Source organism: Sciurus vulgaris, assembly GCF_902686455.1.
Source record: "Sciurus vulgaris genome assembly, chromosome: 8".
Classification (NCBI taxonomy): Eukaryota; Metazoa; Chordata; class Mammalia; order Rodentia; family Sciuridae; genus Sciurus; species Sciurus vulgaris.
In genome coordinates, this window is record NC_136468.1 from 90,799,916 (window position 1) to 90,820,464 (window position 20,549).

The window sequence follows — 20,549 nt, forward strand, 5'->3', positions numbered from 1 at the left end:
TTGCTTTGACTATTCTGAGTCCTTTATTCTTCCAAATGAATTTTAGAACTGTTTTTTTCTACTTCTGTGAAGAATGTCATTGGTATTTTGATGGGGATTGAACTGACTCTGTAGGTTGGAAAAGTCTCCATTCTTCATCAACAGTGCCCAGAACTGGAGTGAGAGCTGAGGGTGATGGCAGAATTTCGAAGCATGTATGCTGGGCAGTCCAGATCTGTGGCTCTAGGGGGCTAGCCCAGAGAGGTCTGGAATCAGGCTTTGAAACGGATGAGAATCCCACGGGTGCCCTTCTTGGCAGAGCTACAGATCATTGTTTTGCTAGGATCCAATCCAAGTCCAGATTCAGAGACTTCTATTGAATTCTTCATGCCAAAGACCTAGAAAAGTGACTATGAGAAAAAGAAGTCTAAATCCACTTACATTAGCATCTCTAACTGACACAATACTTTGAAAACATCTCAAACTTGCCAGAAGTTCTGAGATTTCCCCCCACTTAGTTATTTTTGTTGCCTTTGTCTCCTTTTATGTATGAGCAATGTTCATGATCCCCATTATTTCAGAATCAACATGAGGAAGCTTTTGCTGAAAGCCCTACATTTTACCCTCCAGCCAGCAGGGAGGGTTGAAAGGAGAATTGGGATCCAACTCTGGAAAGAAAGAGGTGGACCAGTAAGGTTGGTGCATAAGAGGTTCTGTGTTACCTGACAAGGGAGTTTCAGGTACAGATGGTTTACAGTCGAGGGTATCAGCCACACAGTATAGGGTTACTCTGTGCAGTTTCCATTTGAAGTGCCCCCAGTCCTCCCTGGCCAAGGTAGCTGCTGACTCACATTTAATGCACTAACCACTAACTCTTTTCCTTCCCCTTGGCCATCCATTCTGACCCTGGCAGAGGCTAGCACTTAGCTCCTGTGGTCCCAGCTGCTTCTCTCTCTCTCTCTTTCTCTCTCTCTCTCTCTCTCTCTCTCACACACACACACACACACACAACCACAACCCTTCCTTTTTCTTCTCTGATGCCTCCTCCCTGCCTGCTCCTTCCTACTCTGGCTCCTTGTGAAGCAGCATCTTCCCTAGTTCCAGGCCAGAAGGCAGTTGTTCTTTTCCACACACCCAGCTGCAGGCCAGCCCTGCATTTCCTGGGTGGTGACATTGCAGAGTTAGTGGTTAAGAGAGCCAGCCTGACCCTGGCTTACCTCTCAGCTCTACGCTTCCTCCCAGTAGGTAGTCTGCTTCACCTCTGTGCCTCATTTGTCAAGTGGACAGAATCCTCATCACCAGGACCTCCATCGGAGGGTTGATAAAGGGCTTTCATAATGAGTTAATTCTCTCAAGGAACTTGGGACAAGGCCTGACACATTCAAATGCCTTCCCATTACTTTTTGTTATTGTGATGTTGTCATTGTCACCCCTTGCATGTCGCCGCCTGTTTTAGTCAGCTTTTTTGTTGCTGTGCCAAAGGACCTGACCAGAACAACTATAGAGGAGGAAACGTTTATTTGGAGGCTCAGGGTTTCAGCGGTCTCAGTCCCTAGATAATAGGCTCCATTCCATGGGGCTCTAGGTGAGGCAGGACATCATGGTGGAAGAGTGTGGAGGAGGGAAGCACCTCACATGATGATCAGGAAGCAGAGAGAGAAAGAGATTTCACTCACCAGGTACAAAATACATACCCAAAGGCCACACCCCCAATGACACGCCTCCTCCAGCAACACCCCACCTGCCTTCAATTTCCGCTCAGTTAACCCCACCGGGGATTAATTCACTGATTAGGCTAAGGCTATAACCCAATCATTCTTCCTCTAAACCTTCTTGCATTGTCTCACACATGCACTTTTGGGGGACACCACATCTAAACCATAACACAGCCCCCTTGTTAATGCCCTTCCGCAGACTCCAAAACCACCTGTGTGCACACTAGAGTAGAGGAGGAGCTGGGTCCTCCCAAAAGCTTGGCTACTTCCAATGAGAGAGATGAAGGAGCCGCAGGTATCCTCGAGGGTTCAAGCTTGGATGAATGAGAGAGACGTTTAGAAGTGGGAATGCTGGAGCCATGAGCGGGAATTAAGACGGCGGTATTATTTCATTAGTTTGCAAATTAATCAGCCAGGAGTGGGGCGCGTTTCTTTTTGGTAGCACTTTTTGCCTGAAGCAAAGAAGAAGCTATGGAACCTCACCAGTTTTTGAGATACTGTTCAAACTGTGACTTTATTATCTCTTCCTCATGCTGTACCTCGCCTCTTAGCTTCAGCACTTTTTGAAATTTATTTTTTATTTTTTTATTTTTTGAGTTAATGAGGTGGTTCTTTGCAGGCCCAACATGGGTTTTTTTATTCAAATTTTACTCATAATTTAAAATTTAGACTTAAAAACCTGGGAATATTGCCATCACTGAAAATGAGAGTGATGACAAATTGAATTCACACTTGCAGGGGTAGAGTGGCCAAGGGAGGGAAAGTGAGAGGACCATCTGGAAGAACCAGGGCTGAGATGCCCTCACAGGACAGCAGCTTCCCTTCCCACACCTGCATGTTTTGTGGGAGCGGAAGGGTGTCAGAGTCAAAGATCAGGGGCTAAGGGCTACATGGAATTCATTTCAACCAATACCGATAGATTCCGCATGTAGTTAAAGGCACGGGGGCTGCATTCCCTGGCAGTAAAAAAGGCAAGTGGCTTAGTTTCTACTCTTAAAAACAAGGGACAAGACCAATATGTAAAAGTTGTAATATTGGACAAGATGAGTACTGTCATAAATAGTCACAAATGATGTGCTTTGGTAGTAGGAAAAATTTAATTGAGGAAGTTTTAAAAAATAGACTTTGTAAACTGGTCTTGCTATGGAGATTAAGAGGGAAGTTAAAAGGTTTGGGAAATATGGCAGGACTAGGGTGAGGGCATCCCCAGAAGAGACAGGAGCCTGAGCAAGGGCTGCGAAGCAGGATACAAGAAACACTGGAAGAATCTAGAAGGGAGGCCTGTCACAGCCTGGGAAGGCTACCTGGGGCAATAGGATTGGCTCCTCATTTTGGATAACAGTGGAGAGCCACAAGGGCATTTTGGGAAGGGAAACCAGATGATTGGTGCTTCAAAGATGATCCTCTGAAGGCAATCTCAAAGGTGGATTGAGATTCTAGTTTGGGAGACCAGCTTGGATCTAAAAACTGAGTATGAGAAACACACACACACACACACACACGTATAAACCTATATATATCCACAAATATATATATAAATGTGTATATGTATATATACTATATAAACACACAAATGGAATACCACACATACACACTCATGCACACATGTATACATACACCCTCTGAGAACAAGATCCTGGCAGTCTTACCCCTACACACCCCTGGCAGTCAGCACTCAAATCTTAACTATTATTGGGTTACATCAGTAACTAAGTAGTTTTCTCTACTGATTTCTATTAACCATCATTCAAGTCCCCTCTCTCCAGAAGTTTCCATGAACTACTTATGAATTCATTTTATCACTTAAAACTAATAACCATCACATGAATTTAAAGACGTGCTTTTGTCTGGTATCCTACCCACCACCTATATGTTTATTGCCTTTCTGAATTTGTGGCTCTGAGGTAGTTGGATCTCTAATCCCTGTCTCTTACCCTGTCTCTACTGGCCTTGTTTGTACGTCTCAAATCCCTCTCTCTCCATACGTCTTCATTCTACTCTTTCCATCCCTGACATTTATTCTCCTACTTTTCTAATTATTCCCCCATTGAAGGGACTTTGAACTCGTATTGGAATTGAAATTCTCATGGTTTCTAAAATTAAGTGCTGAAATTTATCCCCAGAGTGTAGTTTGTATTTAGAGAGGGACTGCATACGCTCCATAACACTAGTTTATAACATGAGTTAGAAAAACACCATCATTCATAGATAAACACAGGGTAGCAAGAGAAAATGGGGGTCAAGGCCAGCCAGTGATATGAATGAGGACTTTGCATGTGTCATTCTGAGTGAGATGGAAAGCCACTGCAGGGCACAAGTGGAGTGACATGACCTGGATGGTAGATGCTCTGCTGAAGGTGAGTGTTGCTCCAGGAACAGACAGGGCTCTTCACCTGGCCTTCCTGGAGCCACAGACTCCTTAGAAGATTGCCAAGAGACAAGTGTGAAAAGAGCAAAGAGATTCCCTCAAGCCAAATTCCAGAGATGAACACCAGTGTGGAATGGAAAGTCTGAACTGGTTCCTAAAGGCCTTATGCAGCTTGAGGGAATTCCAGTGAGTTCCTCAGAGCAGTGCGGAGCCAGCAAAGAGTTTTGTAGAGGAGAATGACATGGTAAATGAGATGTCCCTTAAAAGAATCAGGCTGCTGTGTGGACGAGAGCAAAACAAGAGGTAGGAAGAGCTGGTGATGGACTGCATCATTAAAACAGCATCATAGGGATGGAGGAGAAGGACCAGAATCTGGAGAAATCACTCAGGAAAAAGGAACCCGAGTTTGAGATGGGCTGGCTGCTGGGAACGAGACAGCAAGAGGTAGTGTCACGTGTAACAATCCAAGTCGTACCAGTGGCTGAGATAAACTGGATGGATTTTTTTTTCTTTTTTTCTTTTATGGGTGTAAAGAACAGAACCAGACTTACCTATAGCCTGCAGCCTCAGTGAAGAGCCCCTAATTCTGCTTTACCTCCAGATAAGAGAAGCAGACCAACACGAGAAAGCTCTGCTCACAGGTCTGTAGACATATTGCTTTAAAACATCAGGCTTTAGAAAAGGAGGTTAGAGGGTCCATTCATTTTGCTCGTGGATTTGAATTGCAACTTGAAGTTCTAAAAATGAGTCACAGAACTTTCAGATCTCAATATGCCTCATTCTTGAACAGCTTGACTCCTGCACATTTGGGACACTGGGAACATTCTGTCAGGCCCAACAGGAGAGAGTTCATTTTTTTTTTCTGAAAATATTTCAGTCTCTCTTATGGATCCTAGGTTCCCTGTGTTCTATGTAAAGACAGTAGCAGCAGGCAGGAGACTCTGCCATTCTGGCATGTCCTTGTGATTCAGACTCAGGAATGAACTGCAAGTACCCTGGCTGCTGACACCAGTCTGTGTCAAGTGTGAGAAGGGGTCGACTGAGGGTAGGTGATGAGCAAGCCACATGCCTAGAAACCCAGGCACTCACGTTAGGTTTAACAGCCACCTTGGAGTCTGCAAGGCTGAAACCGTGTTAGACAGACTGGGTTTGGATCATATTTGAGAGCAATAACCTGCTTGATTTTGTATCAACTGACTCCATTTTTATTAGCAATTTTCACAGAAACCAGTATCAGATGCAGGAATGGCATATGGTGGCAAGGTGGCAAATAGCAGGGGACATGCATTTCAAGCAGTATGGTGGCTGATTCATTTGTTGGAATGGCAAGCCCTTATAAATGCAAAAGCCTTATAACTTGTCAAGATAAGAGGAAAGGCACCTCGCCAGTTAGTACTGCCCTTGGCTCTGTTAGTGATGTCATTTGATTTCGATGTTTCTAATCTTCTTACTAGACTCACTTCAGTTTTTCCACCTTTACACCAAAGGGGATGAGCTAATGTGCATTTTCTGCATCTTTTCAGATCCTGGGCTGTTTCTTTTGAAGCTTGTTGTAGGGAAACTGAGTGAACCAAAGCTTCGTGTGGAACCCAGCAGATCTTCATATTCAATAATGTTGTTAACAAGAGTAACCTTTGAACTAATGTCTTTTTTTTTTTATATGTTTTTGTTTTTTGGTGTACATAGTTCAGTGGGAAAAATATCCCAGAGTGGCTTTCTTTCCCTTGATTATATGTTTAGTAAATTTGCCAGTGATCAGAATTTGCATAGAATAAAGCATCCAGGGAATATTTAGGAATCTTCTCTTATGTTTCTGCATCCTGTAACTACAGTAACAAGAATTCTTAGGGTTGTAGAAGATTTTTTTGAAAAGAAAATTATGGTTGAATTGTTGATAAATATTACAGGTGTAGTAAGAACGATTCTCATTGGGTATTATGATCTTTGATGTGAGAATGAGTACGTCCTCTTGTAGAAAACCCATGAAGTCTAAATATACATGGACACCTTAGCCACAGAGTTCTTAAGTTTTCCATGCCTCACAGGGGAGGAGAGGGTTGAAGGATACCAGGTGAGGGGGAGCCCCCTAGCGGAAAATCACCAAGGCAGACTCTGGAGCAGGAAAAAACTAGAAGTCAAAGGAGAAGGAATGTTAAATTTAGGGCAGAGCTGAACTGGTGGCGTAAAGGTGATGTGACTTCCATGTATTTCTGCTGATGTTGTGGTACAGCAAAATGGCGACTACAGCAGTTCAAGAGCTGCCAGGCTGTGGTTTTGCTCACTGACACACAGCAGCTCTGCATGCTGACATTTTAACCATAGAGGCTTGCAGTGGCTAACGGGTACCTGTAACAGATAAGGCAATAGCAGAAGCAGGAAACAAAGCAACAGGGACAGAACAATACTCCTTTAGGCTTAGTGCAGTTCAATTCCCTAAGCTGTGTGAGCCAAGAATCCCTAGGCTGTTGACAAGCTTGCATCCATATAAGGAATGTAGAATGCACCCTGTAATAGAGCTGCATTCCCTTGCCTAAATTTACCCAAAATTTGCTTATGTATTAAAGTAAAAGCCCTGCTGTGCTCAGGGCTCAGACTTTGGGAATTATCCCTCTGGGCAGTGGCACCACAAATAGTGTTGATTCCAGATCTCTGAGTCCTGACCCTCATTGCCCTCTACAGTGCGGAACATGTTCAATAACAAATTGGTCATGTAGAACCACCAGGAACTTGCTGAGGCATGTACTCAGTGGTACTAAGATAAAAACCACTATTTCCGTGCAGCATTCTTCACAGCCCTCACCTGCAACCGGGGAGGGGCAAGGTCAGGGATTGGGGCACACTGTGGTAAGAAACAGGAAATTGAGGGTGAGTTGGACGAGGGAACCCCTCTCCCAGGGGTAGTGACAGGTGGGGTTTTCTCTGCATTCCAGGTGCTTCTTTAAATAGAAAATGTGCCTTGTGAACTGTGGCCTGAGTTGGACCATGAATATCATTATAATTCACTGCCGTCTGTCTTATGCCCAGGAAGAATCTGATGAACCACTGCCTCTACTGTGTCCCTGACCATCATACACAGGAGATTGTAATACCAAATTTATACAAAACAAAAAATTTAATACCCTCTTGGTGAGGGTTATGGTATTTCTGTTGATCCCTTACTTATAAGTAAAATGAAAGAAGAGTTTTAAAATCTTAAACTTTGTAGTGCAAAAATGACTTCTGATATCAATGGTTTTAGAGGATATTTTTAAAACATGTTGTATGGAAAATACCCTGCTATCTGTATGCAGTTAGATATTCATTCTATACATATCTATGTCCATATCTAAATCTGCCCAACAGATTAGGGTTGGACCATTTGCTCACAGGTGTCTTAATGACCATCATCCATAAGCCCATCTCAAAAATCATGTTTGCAGGCGACAAGATCCAGACGGTGAAGCTCCTGCCTTTCAAAGCCAGCATAAGATTCATAACCTGAACTTGGTCAGCCAGTGAAAATGTGGACTCAGCACGTTTAAACCCAAACCACAGTGGCCTTTACTTTTAGTCTGAAACACTACAGGGTCCCTGAGTTTCTAGTCAGCAAGACTGTTTTGCCCTTTGCTGAACAGAAAATAGCTATAGCAAGGATTTATAAATCCCAGTTACATGTCAGGGGCCATCCTAGGTTCACATCTTCCCTGAAGACTGCTAGACCTGATACATGTGGCCATATTGAACTCTCTGTGGACTTCCTCTCTGTGGGACTCAATGGGTGCTCTGTCGTATGCTGCATTATAGGATGGTTAAACTCCGTCTGTGCCTGTGACCTGTGTCACTGAGACAAGGACAGTGTCTTACACCTCCTGGGTATAGTTCACTCCTTCATTCATTCACATGAACAGAAAACAGTTATTGAGCCTATCTCAGGCAAGGTCTTGTTCTACTCTTTGAGGATATACTAATAGAGAGAGCTTAGGACTAATGAACATTAAACTCATAACCAGAACTGAAAATTTTTCACAATGGAGAGATAACTATAAACATATATGCCCTGATAAATGTGACAGAGGAAAATGAAACATAGCACCCTAAGACAGATCAGTTCATGATCCTATTTAAGTTGGGGAGCCAAAAAGACTTCCAAAATGGTAATATTTAAACTGAAACCCAAAGAAACATGGTATTCCCTTCAGTCGAGTCTAAAAAGTATTTCTTGCCTTGAAAAGTGTTTAAAGGCCTCTAGGTTCTCATGGTATAAATGTCCCAAGAGTAGCAAATCCTCCTGGCTGTGCCTCTCAGTGCAGACTCCAGCCCTCCCCTTTGCCAACCTCCCACACCTTTTATCTGGCACTTACTGTTTCTGACAATCCATGGACACTCCTGCCTTGTGTCAGCTCAGGCGGTGACTGGAAGGGAAACTGCTGGATCTCAGGAGTACTTGCAGAATTAGGACAAAGTTGTTCTTGCTAAGATACTTATGAAGCATCTGAGCAGTCTCTAGGACACGTATCCTCAAGATGACTGGTGACCTTGATCGCTAATGTTTCAAAGTGAAAAGTACATGGCCTTCAGGATTCAGCCCATTTAGGGTTGAACCCTAATCCCAGGACCTCAAACAGATGATTTCATAGACTGGGTTTCTTCCTCTGTGAAAGGAGGACAAGGTCTCTTGAAAAGCACAAGGATTTGTAAGGACTGATGTGACACATCCAGGCACAGAGAAAACAGTCACTTAGTCACTGTAGCCCTGCCCCCTGCCCCCGCTTTCTCTGACCCCTCAGGGCCCCAGTTTCTGTGGAACTCCCCAGATCTCTCTGCTCCAAAATCACATGAAGATCACCATCACCCTCCTCAAAACCAGTTCCCAGAGTCCAAATCTGCTTCAGTTAAGGGACGTAACAGGCCCATGATGGGCCACCTGGGACCCAACAGTGGAAGAATGTGAGCACCAAAGTGCTGAGCAGGCCCTCAGTACTGCTCAGGGTAGTCCAGGGCCAAATGACACGGGAGCATCTCTCATCAACAAGGGAGGGAAAGTCAAGAATTTGGTCCAGTGGGGATCTGGGGACAGCAGGCTGAGAGATCATTCAGAACCTGGGAGCAGGGAGTAGAGCACACAGATGGAAGTCCAAGTGTGTGGGTGGGGCTTACTAGGAAGGGGGAAAGGGGGCTACGAGTGAGGGCTCCCTGAGGCCTCCAGGACCTCATGCACAGGATGGGCACATGACTTGAGCCCACTGAAAGAAAGAGGCCATGCTAGGCTCCAGGAACAGAGGTGTGGGCAGGGCCGAGGCAGTCTCCAGTGATAGCTGCAGGTAACCACCTCAATAAGGTCAGCTTTGGGGAGAAGGGATGGAAGTCGGAGAACTCCCAGCAGACAGTGTGTTCTGCTCCTCTGTAAATATTATATGCCATTATAGTCAAACCTCTTCTTCCTTTACAGGTCAGCACCGACACTTCGGGCTTGAGAAAGCCAGATCTGAAAGGTCGGAGTGCCCTGTTGGCTGATATCCAGCAAGGAACTCGCCTGCGAAAGGTCACACAGATCAATGATCGCAGTGCCCCACAAATTGAGAGTAAGCAGGCAGTTCAATCAGACCTACCACGAGCCCAGAGCAGGGCTGCAGGGCAGGACACACCAGGCCATCTCAGACCTGCTCAGTGGACAGGCAGAATGGGCAGGAGAGTCAGAGATGGTTTAGAGAGCACCTTCCATCACTTTTCAAAGGCTAAAAGTTAAAAAACAAAGCACAACAAAAACTCCATGGTAGGTTAACTTTTTTTCATTGTTTAAAATACAAATAACACAACTTACCAGTTCTACCATTTTAAAATGGTGAGTGGCATTTACTATATCCACAATGCTGTTGGAACCATTCCCTACATCTAGTTCCAGAACATTTTTATTACCCCAAAAAGGAAAACCCATACTCACCATCAGTCACGCCCAGCCCAGCCCCTGGCAGCCACTAACCTGCCTTCTGCTTCTATGGATGTGCTGCTTCTGGTCATTTCATAGGAATGGAATCATGTCCTGTGTGGCCTTTTGTGAATGGCTTCTCAGCACAGCATTTTCAAGCTCCATCCATATCACTACTTCAGTCCTTTCACAAGTTCTTCGTATGTATATACCACATTTTGTGTATCCATCAGGGGTGACATAAAGATCACTTACCCTGTCCCAACATAGTCCTCAAACTTAATGATAGAAGATAAAGATCTCAACATAAAAAAAGTGGAGTTTTTGTTTATCATAAGGAAAAAGATGTGTTCAAAATTCTGTCTCACGAGCTCATATGACTGTAGCCTTCCATTCCAGAACATAATAGGAAAAAAAGGAGACTGTGCACAAGTCAGATAACTCATGTTGAATTCTGCTTCTGTTGTTGGGTTTTTTGTTTGTTTGTTTGTTTTTGATGCTGGGAATAGTACCTAGGCTCCACCACTAGAGCACCCCCAAGCACCCCCAGCCCCAGGGAACTACTTTGAGTCTCAGTTAGTTCATCTACAAAATGAAGGAGATAATAACACCTGCTCTTTTTTGGAGGGAGGGTCAAAATTATGGAAGGTTGAATTAATATATGCAGAATTATTTAGTAATGTAAGGTATTATGTCTTCATATATTTTGCAATGATGTACATGAAGGTAATTCTCAAAGCTAGACCTAAAAACCTAATTGTATATCGTATGATAATGCACAAAGATAGACACGGTTTTAAAGAAGCATTTTCAACATTGATTATAATAAAAATTAGTTTCCATTTAGACCCACTGTCTACTTAGCTAAGCTCAATTAACAGATTAATCCATTGTATTGGAACACCCACTTTCTAATGACTCCAGTAAGTAATGTAGATTTATTTAATACTCAGAATAATGTGTCCACTTTGATCCACCAGTGGGCACTGTGTCCTAACTTCTCCCTGCATATTAGCTTCACTTTCTGCCAGTGATTCTTGCCTCAGCTGAATACCTTCTCAGGTTCTGCAGTTGGCAATCACACACATCTAGAAGGCTGGAGTTAATGATGCCCAGGCTTTCGGGCTTCCTGATCCACAGAAGAAAAAGTTTAGGCAGGCATAGGGTGGGCCCAGCTCCTGAGAACTGGGGGAAAGGAAAATTCTGAAGCAGAAATCATTGCAGACCTTTACTTCCTGCTTGTACTTCTGGTCAACACCCTGTGTTGAAGTTAAGATGGTTGACTGAATCAAATCAAATTTCTGTCTAGTCCTCCCAATGCCAAGCTGAAAACAGAACCAACTCAGCACCTGCCCTGTACAGGTTTTCTAATTTGCAGTGTATTGCTGCTGCTCCCGTGGGCATCCACCAAATGGTAGTGTCCAAGTCCCTTTATTTGTTACTCTTCAGGGTGGTCGACCACAAATGGTCAGTTCTTTGGCAGGGCTGGAGAGGGCAGCAGACATACCTAGGCACATAAGTTTGCCGAGTATCCAGGCCCTTGGGGAATATGCTGAGTGCAAGGGTGACACTAGGGAGGGGACAATGGGAAGCTGCTGAAACAGTGTGAAAACATGGACCAGAGTGAGAACAAGCTGCTCAGCCCTGCTCAGAAGTCCTCTCTACTTGCCTCTTCTCTCTGAAGGTTCCAAAGGAACCAACAAAGAAGGAGGAGGCTCTGCCAATTCCCGAGGAGGAAACACACCCCCAGCCCTGGGAGATCTCTTTGCTGGTGGCTTTCCTGTGTTGCGACCAACAGGCCAGAGGGATGTAGCAGGTAAGGAAGAATTTGAACTAGCTACCTTATAGTCTAAATCTCCTTAACTTGTGGAACTGGGCAATCCACATGTGCCAGTAAGTGACATATGTTTTATAACAGTCATATTATATATTTGGAAACTTAAAAACTGGAAGTTTCCAAAGCACAGAATTGTTCCTGAGGAATCTTTCAAATTATCACCCTATTTAAATTATTGCAATAATTGAAAAGCAACTTGTATTATTTAGCAATGATGTGATGATGGCCCAGACTGTACAGACAAAAGGTGCAAATCATACTAGATCATAATGACATCACTGTGGACTCAGTAACAACGTGTGAGTTGTAATGGTTTTCAGTCATTTTATCAGTTAGGCATAGCTATGTAACAAAACACTGAAACTTAAGAGTCTTAAATGACCATTTATTATTTAGCCTCTAATTTGGTGGGTTAGCAATCTGGAATGATCTCAGCTAGACTCCCTCAGCACCTACAAACCTGCAGGTTAGGTAGGTGGCTTTGCTTTATCTTAGATTTCTCCTGTTTTTCCTGTCTCTGAAACTTCAGCTGTAACAACTGGCTTGACTCGCCTCAGATCCACGTGGTCTCCTAGTCTCCAGCAGGCTGCTCAGGGACTTATCATGGTGGTGGCAGGATTCCAAATGAAAAGGAAGATGTGTATAAAGTCCCTTGAGGCTTAGTCTTGGAAGCTACTGAGAAGTAACTTGGAAGTCTAGGAAGTGTTAATTCCTATCACATCCAAAGCAAGTGACAAAGATGGGGAAATAGACTTCATCTCTTGATATCGTATTCGATCATATTAAAAGATTATGTTAATAGTCAATCATATTCAAAGATTGCAGAATTAGGCATGAGAGGGTAATTGAGGCCATTATTGCAGTCAGTCCACGGCAGTTATGTGTGCTTAAGTGGGCACGGGATGTTTATAACGTTTGCATTTTCCTATTATTGTGCTCTTTAGCCAACAAGCTGAATAAACTCCAGGGATATCATTAACCAAGGGAGTGTCAGGCCCCAGACGCTCCTGGTACCTGATCTTCCACCATGTGAGCAGGAAGCAGAGGATTTTGTACTCCTAACAGACTCACTTTCAGGATTTTTGAATCTTGGATAATGATGTCCTCAATCAGTTAAAAAGTTTGGATTGGTTATTCAGGAATAAGCTCTGTTCTGTGTTTTAAATGTATGATTTTAAATCTCTTTCAGCAACTGGGCATATAGGTAGACCCTGACTCATTTAGGGAGCTGCCTGGGTTCTCCACCATCATATCTGTGTACTATGGGAACAGGTTTCAGAACTTTTAGGCAGCATTCTCTGAGCTGATCCCTGCCCTAGACAGCACATAAAACGTAGATCCTGTCCCTGGAAAGACCAGGTAGGAGCTTTCTACTCCTGGGCATGGTTAGCCAGCTATTCTGGTAGTGCCTGCTGGCCTCTGGAATTAGTTCATGCATCACTACAATGATATGTCTTCCAGAATCATCTCAAAGAAAATCTTCAGTAGAGGTATGACATCATCACCTGCCTTAAGAACAATTGTGCTGTAGTAGTATTGTCCAGGTGACTGTCACATCAAAGCCAGAGGGCCACTAGTGTGAAAACCTAGATTCTGCACTCCTGCCCACTTAGCTTCTGCCCCCAGAGGCACTTCTTCCATGCCTATTGGCCTGGCTTTTGACATCAAGTACTTTAGGAATGATTTGTACCTGCTTGGAGGAAACACTGGAGATTAATATGGAATGAAAAGCTCCAGGACCCCTCAATAGACACTGGGGTTTATAATCCGAAACAAAAGCTCCTGTGCTGCAGCACCCAGGAAGTTGTATGTGTGAGAAGCAAGCATTTTTTCCAAGTGTTTTCCACCTATTGTCATATAAAATATAGGGGTACTGAAATAGAGGGAAATGAGTTCCCCAGAACTCCTTTTAGGGAGTACTATATTTGGAAAAAATATTTTAATATTTTAATACGCCTCCTGAGAGGACAGTGACACTCCCTCTGATAGCAGCCTCCCTTAAGACTATATTTAATGTGGAGGGCAAGTGTTTCCCTGCTGATTTCCCTTACGTATTCAGGGAATCATGACTCTTAGATTTACAATATAGAAACAAAGGATGTCCTTCATAAAATGCTAGTGAGGAAAACCTCCCTAGCCAGGAGTCTGGACTTGGTGAACCTAAGGATCCAAACTAGAGCACAAGGGCAACTGCACCTGGCAGGTAAAGGTGAATGGATGTGTGGAGTCTTGAGATGAGGAAGGGTACAGGTCAAATCAGTCTTGTGCCCTGGGCTGGAAGCTGGGCAGGCTATTGGCAGGTAAGGACAGAAGAGGAAGACTAGAGTTAGACCTGGGCTTGTCTGGAAGGACAGCTCCTTGATGCTCAGAAGGACCTTGGTGCTCATCCAGCCGGCCTTTATTTATGACAGGTGCTGCACCTGAGGTTTTCCAAAGAACTTGCAGAAAAACAACCGTGCAGCTCTCTGACATCCTGGATGAGGTGTCCTGGGTGCCGCCCACACTCTTGAGACTTCTTCCTTCCTCTGCTGCTGAGCTAACCCTGAATATGTTTCACTTCTAGGTGGCAAGACAGGGCAGGCCCCTGGCTCAAGAGCACCTTCTCCCCGGCTTCCCACAAAAACCATCAGTGGCCCGCTTAACCCCCCTGCATCTCCCAGGCTAGGCAACGCCTCTGAGGCCCACGGCGCTACCAGGATAGTCCCTCCGCGCCCCAATGTGCCCGCCCCACCTCCGCCTCCTCCGCCCCTACCCCCACCGCTACCACCGTCTTCCCCCACCAAAGCCTCGCTGGTGTCCCCACCCGGCCCACCGACCAAAGGGAGCTCTCCTGCAGCTGCACCCTCAGTCCCGTGTCCGCCGCCGCCACCGCCGCCTCCGCCACTTCCCCCGACCCCACCCCCTCTGCCCCCGGCCTCGGCGCTGAGTGACAAGGCAGTGAGACCTCCCCTGGCCCCCTTGCACCTCCCGCCCATCCCGCCCCCGCTCCCTCTCCTCCCACCCTGTGGGTATCCAGGACTCAATGCGGAGCCTGCCAGCCCCGCGCAAGAGGTGCCGGAGCCTCCCGCCCCACCGCCACCGCCACCCCCGCCGCCCCCGCTCCCCCTGTATGCTTCCTGTTCGCCCAGGGCTTCTGTACCAGCGCCCCCCTTGCCCGGCGCTAATAACAGCAGCGAAACCCCTCCCCCGCTGCCCCCCAAGTCCCCCAGCTTCCAGGCCCAACAGCAGAAGGCCAGCGTGCAGGGCTTGCCGGCACCGCCCGGCCCTCTGGGATCTCAGCCGCTCCTGCAGAAGAGGAGGATTTGCCGAGGCCCAGGTAAAGCAGCCCTGTCCGTGGAGCCACATGGGAACCTTGGCATGGCTCCAGTCTTAGAATCTTGTTTAGTGCAGAGCTACTCAGTGTCTCTGGTAGGACACAAGAAAACCTTGTCCTTCTATGGAACTTCATTGTTGGAGGTTTTCGTTATAGAGATGCAAAGCAAGGGCAAGGGGGACTGGGAGACTTGCCCCAGATCATGCAGATGGTAAGCCAGGGATTCTGGCTGTGATCCTCTTGCCATCACTGGCTGGGACCCTGGGCAACCACTTAGACCGTCTGTGCCTCCTTCTCTCTAAGATGGGGACAGCATTCTTTCTACCTCCTGGGGTTGTAAAGATTGAGGCCTTGTATGCATTGTGCTTGGAACAGGGAAAGGAACAGTGACCTCTAGAGAAGGGTTGTTTGTTCTTACCATAGATCTTCTGTCTCCAGATCTACTCCTTGGGATGGGGCAGCTTATTTCCCAGCCCAGGTCTCTGGTGTACTCTTCTCTTGAGCTATTCCAGTGTGACTCCCAGCCTGAATCTTCACCGGCCCTCAGCAGATTGGATTCACATTCTGCCTTTTGGCAGGTTCCTAGCTGACTGGAGAAAACAGAGCCTGTATCTTCAGCCAAAGAGTAAAAATAATTCTTCACATACAGAGCAGGGAGGATTGTGAATTGAGTGTTGATGGCTCATGACTGACTTCACTGGTCCCTGTGGTGGTAGACTTCATGCACCACAGGAAAGCGCCACCACACATCCTCACATGCACGTACATCCACATAGACAGCTCATAAACACAACCACACACACTCTCTCAACCTTACACACAAATACCCTAATAAATGCACACTACATACACCTATATACATACATACTTAACACATATACAACTCCCCCCCACATATCCATGCACATATTTTTTGTTGTCAGTAAATCTTTTGATGCAGAAAGTTTCAAAATGTATTTTCCTGAATTAAAAACAATACCAGCTTATTGTGAAGCAAATAGAAATAACATCACCTAGAGATGAAAACTGTCATCTGGATGTCATTGTCATTTTTTCTGACTACAGATACATTTACATACTTAATACCACTTTGTACATACAATTTTGTTTTTTTATTTAATACTATATTTTAATTAAAACTGATTAAGTTTTGTCAAATTATTAAAATTTGTAAGTAAATTAAAATGATAATGGGTACGTACTAATGCTCTTAGTTTTGGATATTTAAGTTGATTTCCATTTTTGTTATTATGAATAATATTGTAGGAAATACTTTTATAGAGATTTTAATCTATATTTTGGATAATTTGTAAAGGATAGGTTCCTAAAAGAGATTTCCTAACACAAAGGGCCAAGGATATTTTTAAGACTATTGATCAGAAGATATAAGGTTTTTGTTTTTGTTTTTTTGTTTTGAGGTGTTTTGTTTGGTTTGATTTGGTACTGGGGATTGAACTCAGGGGCACTTGACCTCTGAGCCACATCCCCAGCCCTCTCACTGAGTTGCTTAGCGCCTTGCTGTTGCTGAGGCTGGCTTTGAACTTGTGATCCTCCTGCCTCAACCTCTTAAGCCACTGGGATTACAGGCAAGCGCTGACTAAGATAAGGTTTTAATCATTCTTTTAACTGACTGGTCACCAGGAAGCCCTTCATTGAGAGTGGTGAGCCCTTCTGATATCTGTGATTTTAAATGTTCATGTGGAGTGGGAAGAAAAGCATGTTTTGGATTTGGAGAGATTTGAGTTCAAATCCTGGCTTCCCAACACACTCCTATGTGATCTGATGCTGGTTACTTGGTGTTTTTGTTATTTTTAATCTTGATTTTATTTTATTTTATTTTATATTTTATTTTTTTGGTGCTGGGTAATCTTGATTTAAAAAAAAAATTAGTTGTAGATGGACACAGTGCCTTCATTTATTTTTATGTGGTGCTGAGGATCGAACCCAATGCCCCTCACACATGCCAGTCAAGTGCCCTACGATGGAACCACAACCCTAGACCTCTTGATTTTATTTTTTAACACTGACAAATAGGAATAATGATGATAGCACCTTTCACAGGGCATTGCTGTGACTACGCAGTGAGGGCCTGCATGTCGCCGGTGGCAGCCTGTTATTTTCTTCCTTTCTTCTCCCTTCCCACAAGGAGGGGCAAGTTCCCATCCAAAGGAGGGTTAGCAGTTCCTTTAGCCCTTTAGTCTCCTTGTGGGATAAATAACTCCTAGGTGCCTAGGAAGAGAAGAGGGAGGGAAAGGAGTCTGGGCAGGAGAGGGTGGATGGGCAGGCCCTGCGGAGAGAGCGGAAGCTCGGAGAGCACCACGGCTACTGCCGGCACCCCCTCTGCTCCAGAGGCTTGTCGGGCCTCTCCCTCCATGTCTTCTGGAAGTGAAACTTGATTTCACGTATAAAATGAGGATAACGTCTACTTCAGCCCAACTCGGGGGAAGGGAAAGAGGTTGTAAGTGTGAGCTTCTAGCACCGGGAATGGTGGTGTACTGGCATCATTTCAGGCAGCTGAGCGATGGTGGCAATGTCACTGAGGAAACAAGCAGCCGTGGAATACCTGTAGTGAGGAGCTGGACAGTGGGCTGTTGACTGCCACGGGTCACACGGAAAAGCATTGGCAGAGGAGGACAGGAGCCTCTGACCAAGTGACCAGGGAAGGCTTGAGGATGTAGGTTGGATTTGAGTTGGGCCCTGGTGATCAGAAAGGATTTAGATTGAACCTGCAGGAGAACCAGCAGTTTGCAGTGCAGACGAGCCGGTGGGGGCAGAATCGAGGGTAGAACATGCCCCTACCACTCATTCTTCTGGCCTCCCTCTGGGCCCTACCTAGCAACTACCTTTGTGTTCCTGTCACTCTGCAGTGGGTCCCTTCCTTCAGCTATACCATCTTTTAATGAAGGTCATACCATCATTAATATTATCACAACAACTATTGAGCACTTACTGTATATCACTTGACTCAAATCTACTTATTTAGTCCTCTTGACCCTAGGAGATAGGTATTCTAGTTTTCCCATATTACAGATAAGAAAATCGAAGTACAAAGAAGCCGTTATTTATCCCAGTGGGAAAACCATGATCCAGTCCCAGTTTGATTCAAGCATTTGCCCTTTCATTCATAATATTGTAATATCTCCAGAGATCTAAACGTCTAATCTCTCACATAAAGTTATAACATCACTGTCCTCATTCCTAACTCTGAATGCCCTGTCATCTTCCATATAAGGGACCAGTGGGGGAAAGCTAAATCCACCTCCAGCACCCCCTGCAAGATCACCTACCACAGAGCTTTCAAGCAAGAGCCAGCAGAACTCTGCCTGGACGCCCACCCAGCAGCCGGGAGGTCAGCTGAGGAATGGAAGCCTACACATCACTGGTAAGTGGGGTGCACACCTGTGGGGTCGGTGCCAGTGAGCACTTGATTTTCCCAGAGAGAGCTCATGTGCTTTCCAGTGAACTGTGGGCTCACACAAACACAGGACAGCATACAGGGCCTATGGAATAGGGTTTCTTCCACCACTTTCTGGATGGTTCCAGGGCCCACTCTCCAGACTTCTGATTCAGATTAGAGAACAGAAAGAAAACGAGCATTTAAGCCACGCGCATCCGTGTGTGCATGTGTGTGTGCGTGTGTATGCAGGAAGTATACATGAACCTGAGAAGCCGGAGTGATTGGGATAAGGGCAAAGAGTGCGTGGAAGACCCACGAGGTAGCGGGACAATTGGAGCAAAACTATGGAGGCAGGAAGTTAAAGCCACCTGGAGTCAGATGTGACCGCAACCTCTGCCCCACCCTGTGTGCTGGGCTATGGTCAGACATAAGACCCAGGTCACGAGGCAGGAGTCAGCCCATGGAAGAGCAACATGACCACTCCTCTCTGCACCAGAAGCTCACTTCTGCCTACTTACGAGCTTCCTTAAGCTGTGGGTTGGAGTAAGATTGGTGCGTGTTGGGAAATGACTGTTGATCTCACTTCTCCTGCTTGCCCTCCTCCCAGCCAAGCAGTAAATGTGCAAGGTGGATAGGTGTCTTTGGGCAGAATGGCCCTGCCATCAACATCTTCACACCAAGCAGGCAAACAGAGCACAGTGCATTCGCTCAGAGTGACATGTGTTCTCCTGGAATGATCCAACTTGGGGCCCGCCAGTAACCCAAGTAAACTTTACCATTTCCCGTGTGTGCAGATGACTTTGAATCTAAATTCACGTTCCATTCTGTGGAAGACTTCCCCCCTCCAGACGAATATAAACCATGCCAGAAGATTTACCCCAGCAAAGTCCCCCGAAGTAAGTACCACCTTGACAAGACTCCCAGCTTTGCCTGACACTCCAAAAGTAGGTGCTCTGTGTGTATTGATTGACCAGATACTGCCTGAAGGATGACATCATGATTTTACTGTCCTGCTGCAAGGATGCAGTGTGTGTATACTTCTGGAAGTTTCAGAATATTTATTTGTCCTTGCACCTAAGAGTTCATTTGGAGGTTTTGTTTTTGTTTTTGTTTTTTACATAACACCAGGGTTAACTGTCATCAGATTTGAATGCCTAAATTTACCATACATCCCTCTCCTCCCTGGGACTTTTGACTAGGGAACTAAAAACCCCCAAACAACACTGAAATGGGATACAGGGACTTTACATGAAAAGCTGGGAAAGAAATAGAATCCCTCCAATTCAGAATTCTGACAAACCATGAAATGAAAAATATCCTTAGGTCAATGGTTCTCAACCATGGCTACCTATTAGAATGACCTAGGAGCTTTTTCAAAAGTCCTGAACTCCAGGCTGCCTCTAATCAAAATATCCAGGGTAGGACCCAGATGTCACTATTTTTGAAAACTACCAGGTGATTCTGGTGTACAGTCAAGACTCAGCCAGGAGAAGGCTTCCTGCTGACTTCATAGTGTGATCAGGCTCCAAGAGAGGCTTTTCCTCAGCTTACCTGTTCAGCCTTGGGAAGAGAGGAGGAGACTGAGGTCAGAACAGCGGGGAAGCAAGAGAAAAGCAAGGGTGGGGTATTGACCACAGTGTTGCTGCCCGCTACTTAAATCGAGCCAGTTCTCATGTAGTGCTGAGCCAGTCGGGTTGGGCAAGCAGTAGTAGGAGGGGGCAGATTCAACAATATGGGGTGAGAGTTGGATGTGTTCCTACCCTGCCACCTAAGGAAGGACCCCATCCCACTCGCCTGAGCACCCTAATGAAACAACATTAGAATCCAGGACTAACTTGAAACCAGGAATTTGGGACCCAGGCTCAGTGACCTTGACCTCTCAGAAGGGCCTTGGTGAGGTCCCTTCTGCAGCTTCCTGAGAAGCAGAGATGCTCCGGCCTGCTCTCTTCAGGGCAGGTGGGCTCACAGCACCAGCCTAAGCAGAGTTTCCTGTCCTGGCTATGGGACCGCATGTCAGAGAGGGGGGCCTTGTGTC

The 20,549-nt window shown here is 45.5% G+C and overlaps 1 protein-coding gene across 3 annotated transcripts in view; it reads left to right on the top strand.

Annotated features, from left to right (window-relative positions):
* The window catches only part of WIPF3 (WAS/WASL interacting protein family member 3), a 108,499-nt gene that overhangs the window by 55,151 nt on the left and 32,799 nt on the right, over nucleotides 1-20,549 (top strand). For all 3 annotated transcript variants that reach the window (XM_079152122.1, XM_079152123.1, XM_079152124.1), the window contains exons 3-7: nucleotides 9,491-9,623; nucleotides 11,652-11,783; nucleotides 14,368-15,120; nucleotides 18,350-18,499; nucleotides 19,309-19,410. In XM_079152122.1, coding sequence (XP_079008248.1) covers nucleotides 9,491-9,623; nucleotides 11,652-11,783; nucleotides 14,368-15,120; nucleotides 18,350-18,499; nucleotides 19,309-19,410 — 1,270 coding nt within the window. The remainder of the gene's footprint in view (nucleotides 1-9,490; nucleotides 9,624-11,651; nucleotides 11,784-14,367; nucleotides 15,121-18,349; nucleotides 18,500-19,308; nucleotides 19,411-20,549) is intronic.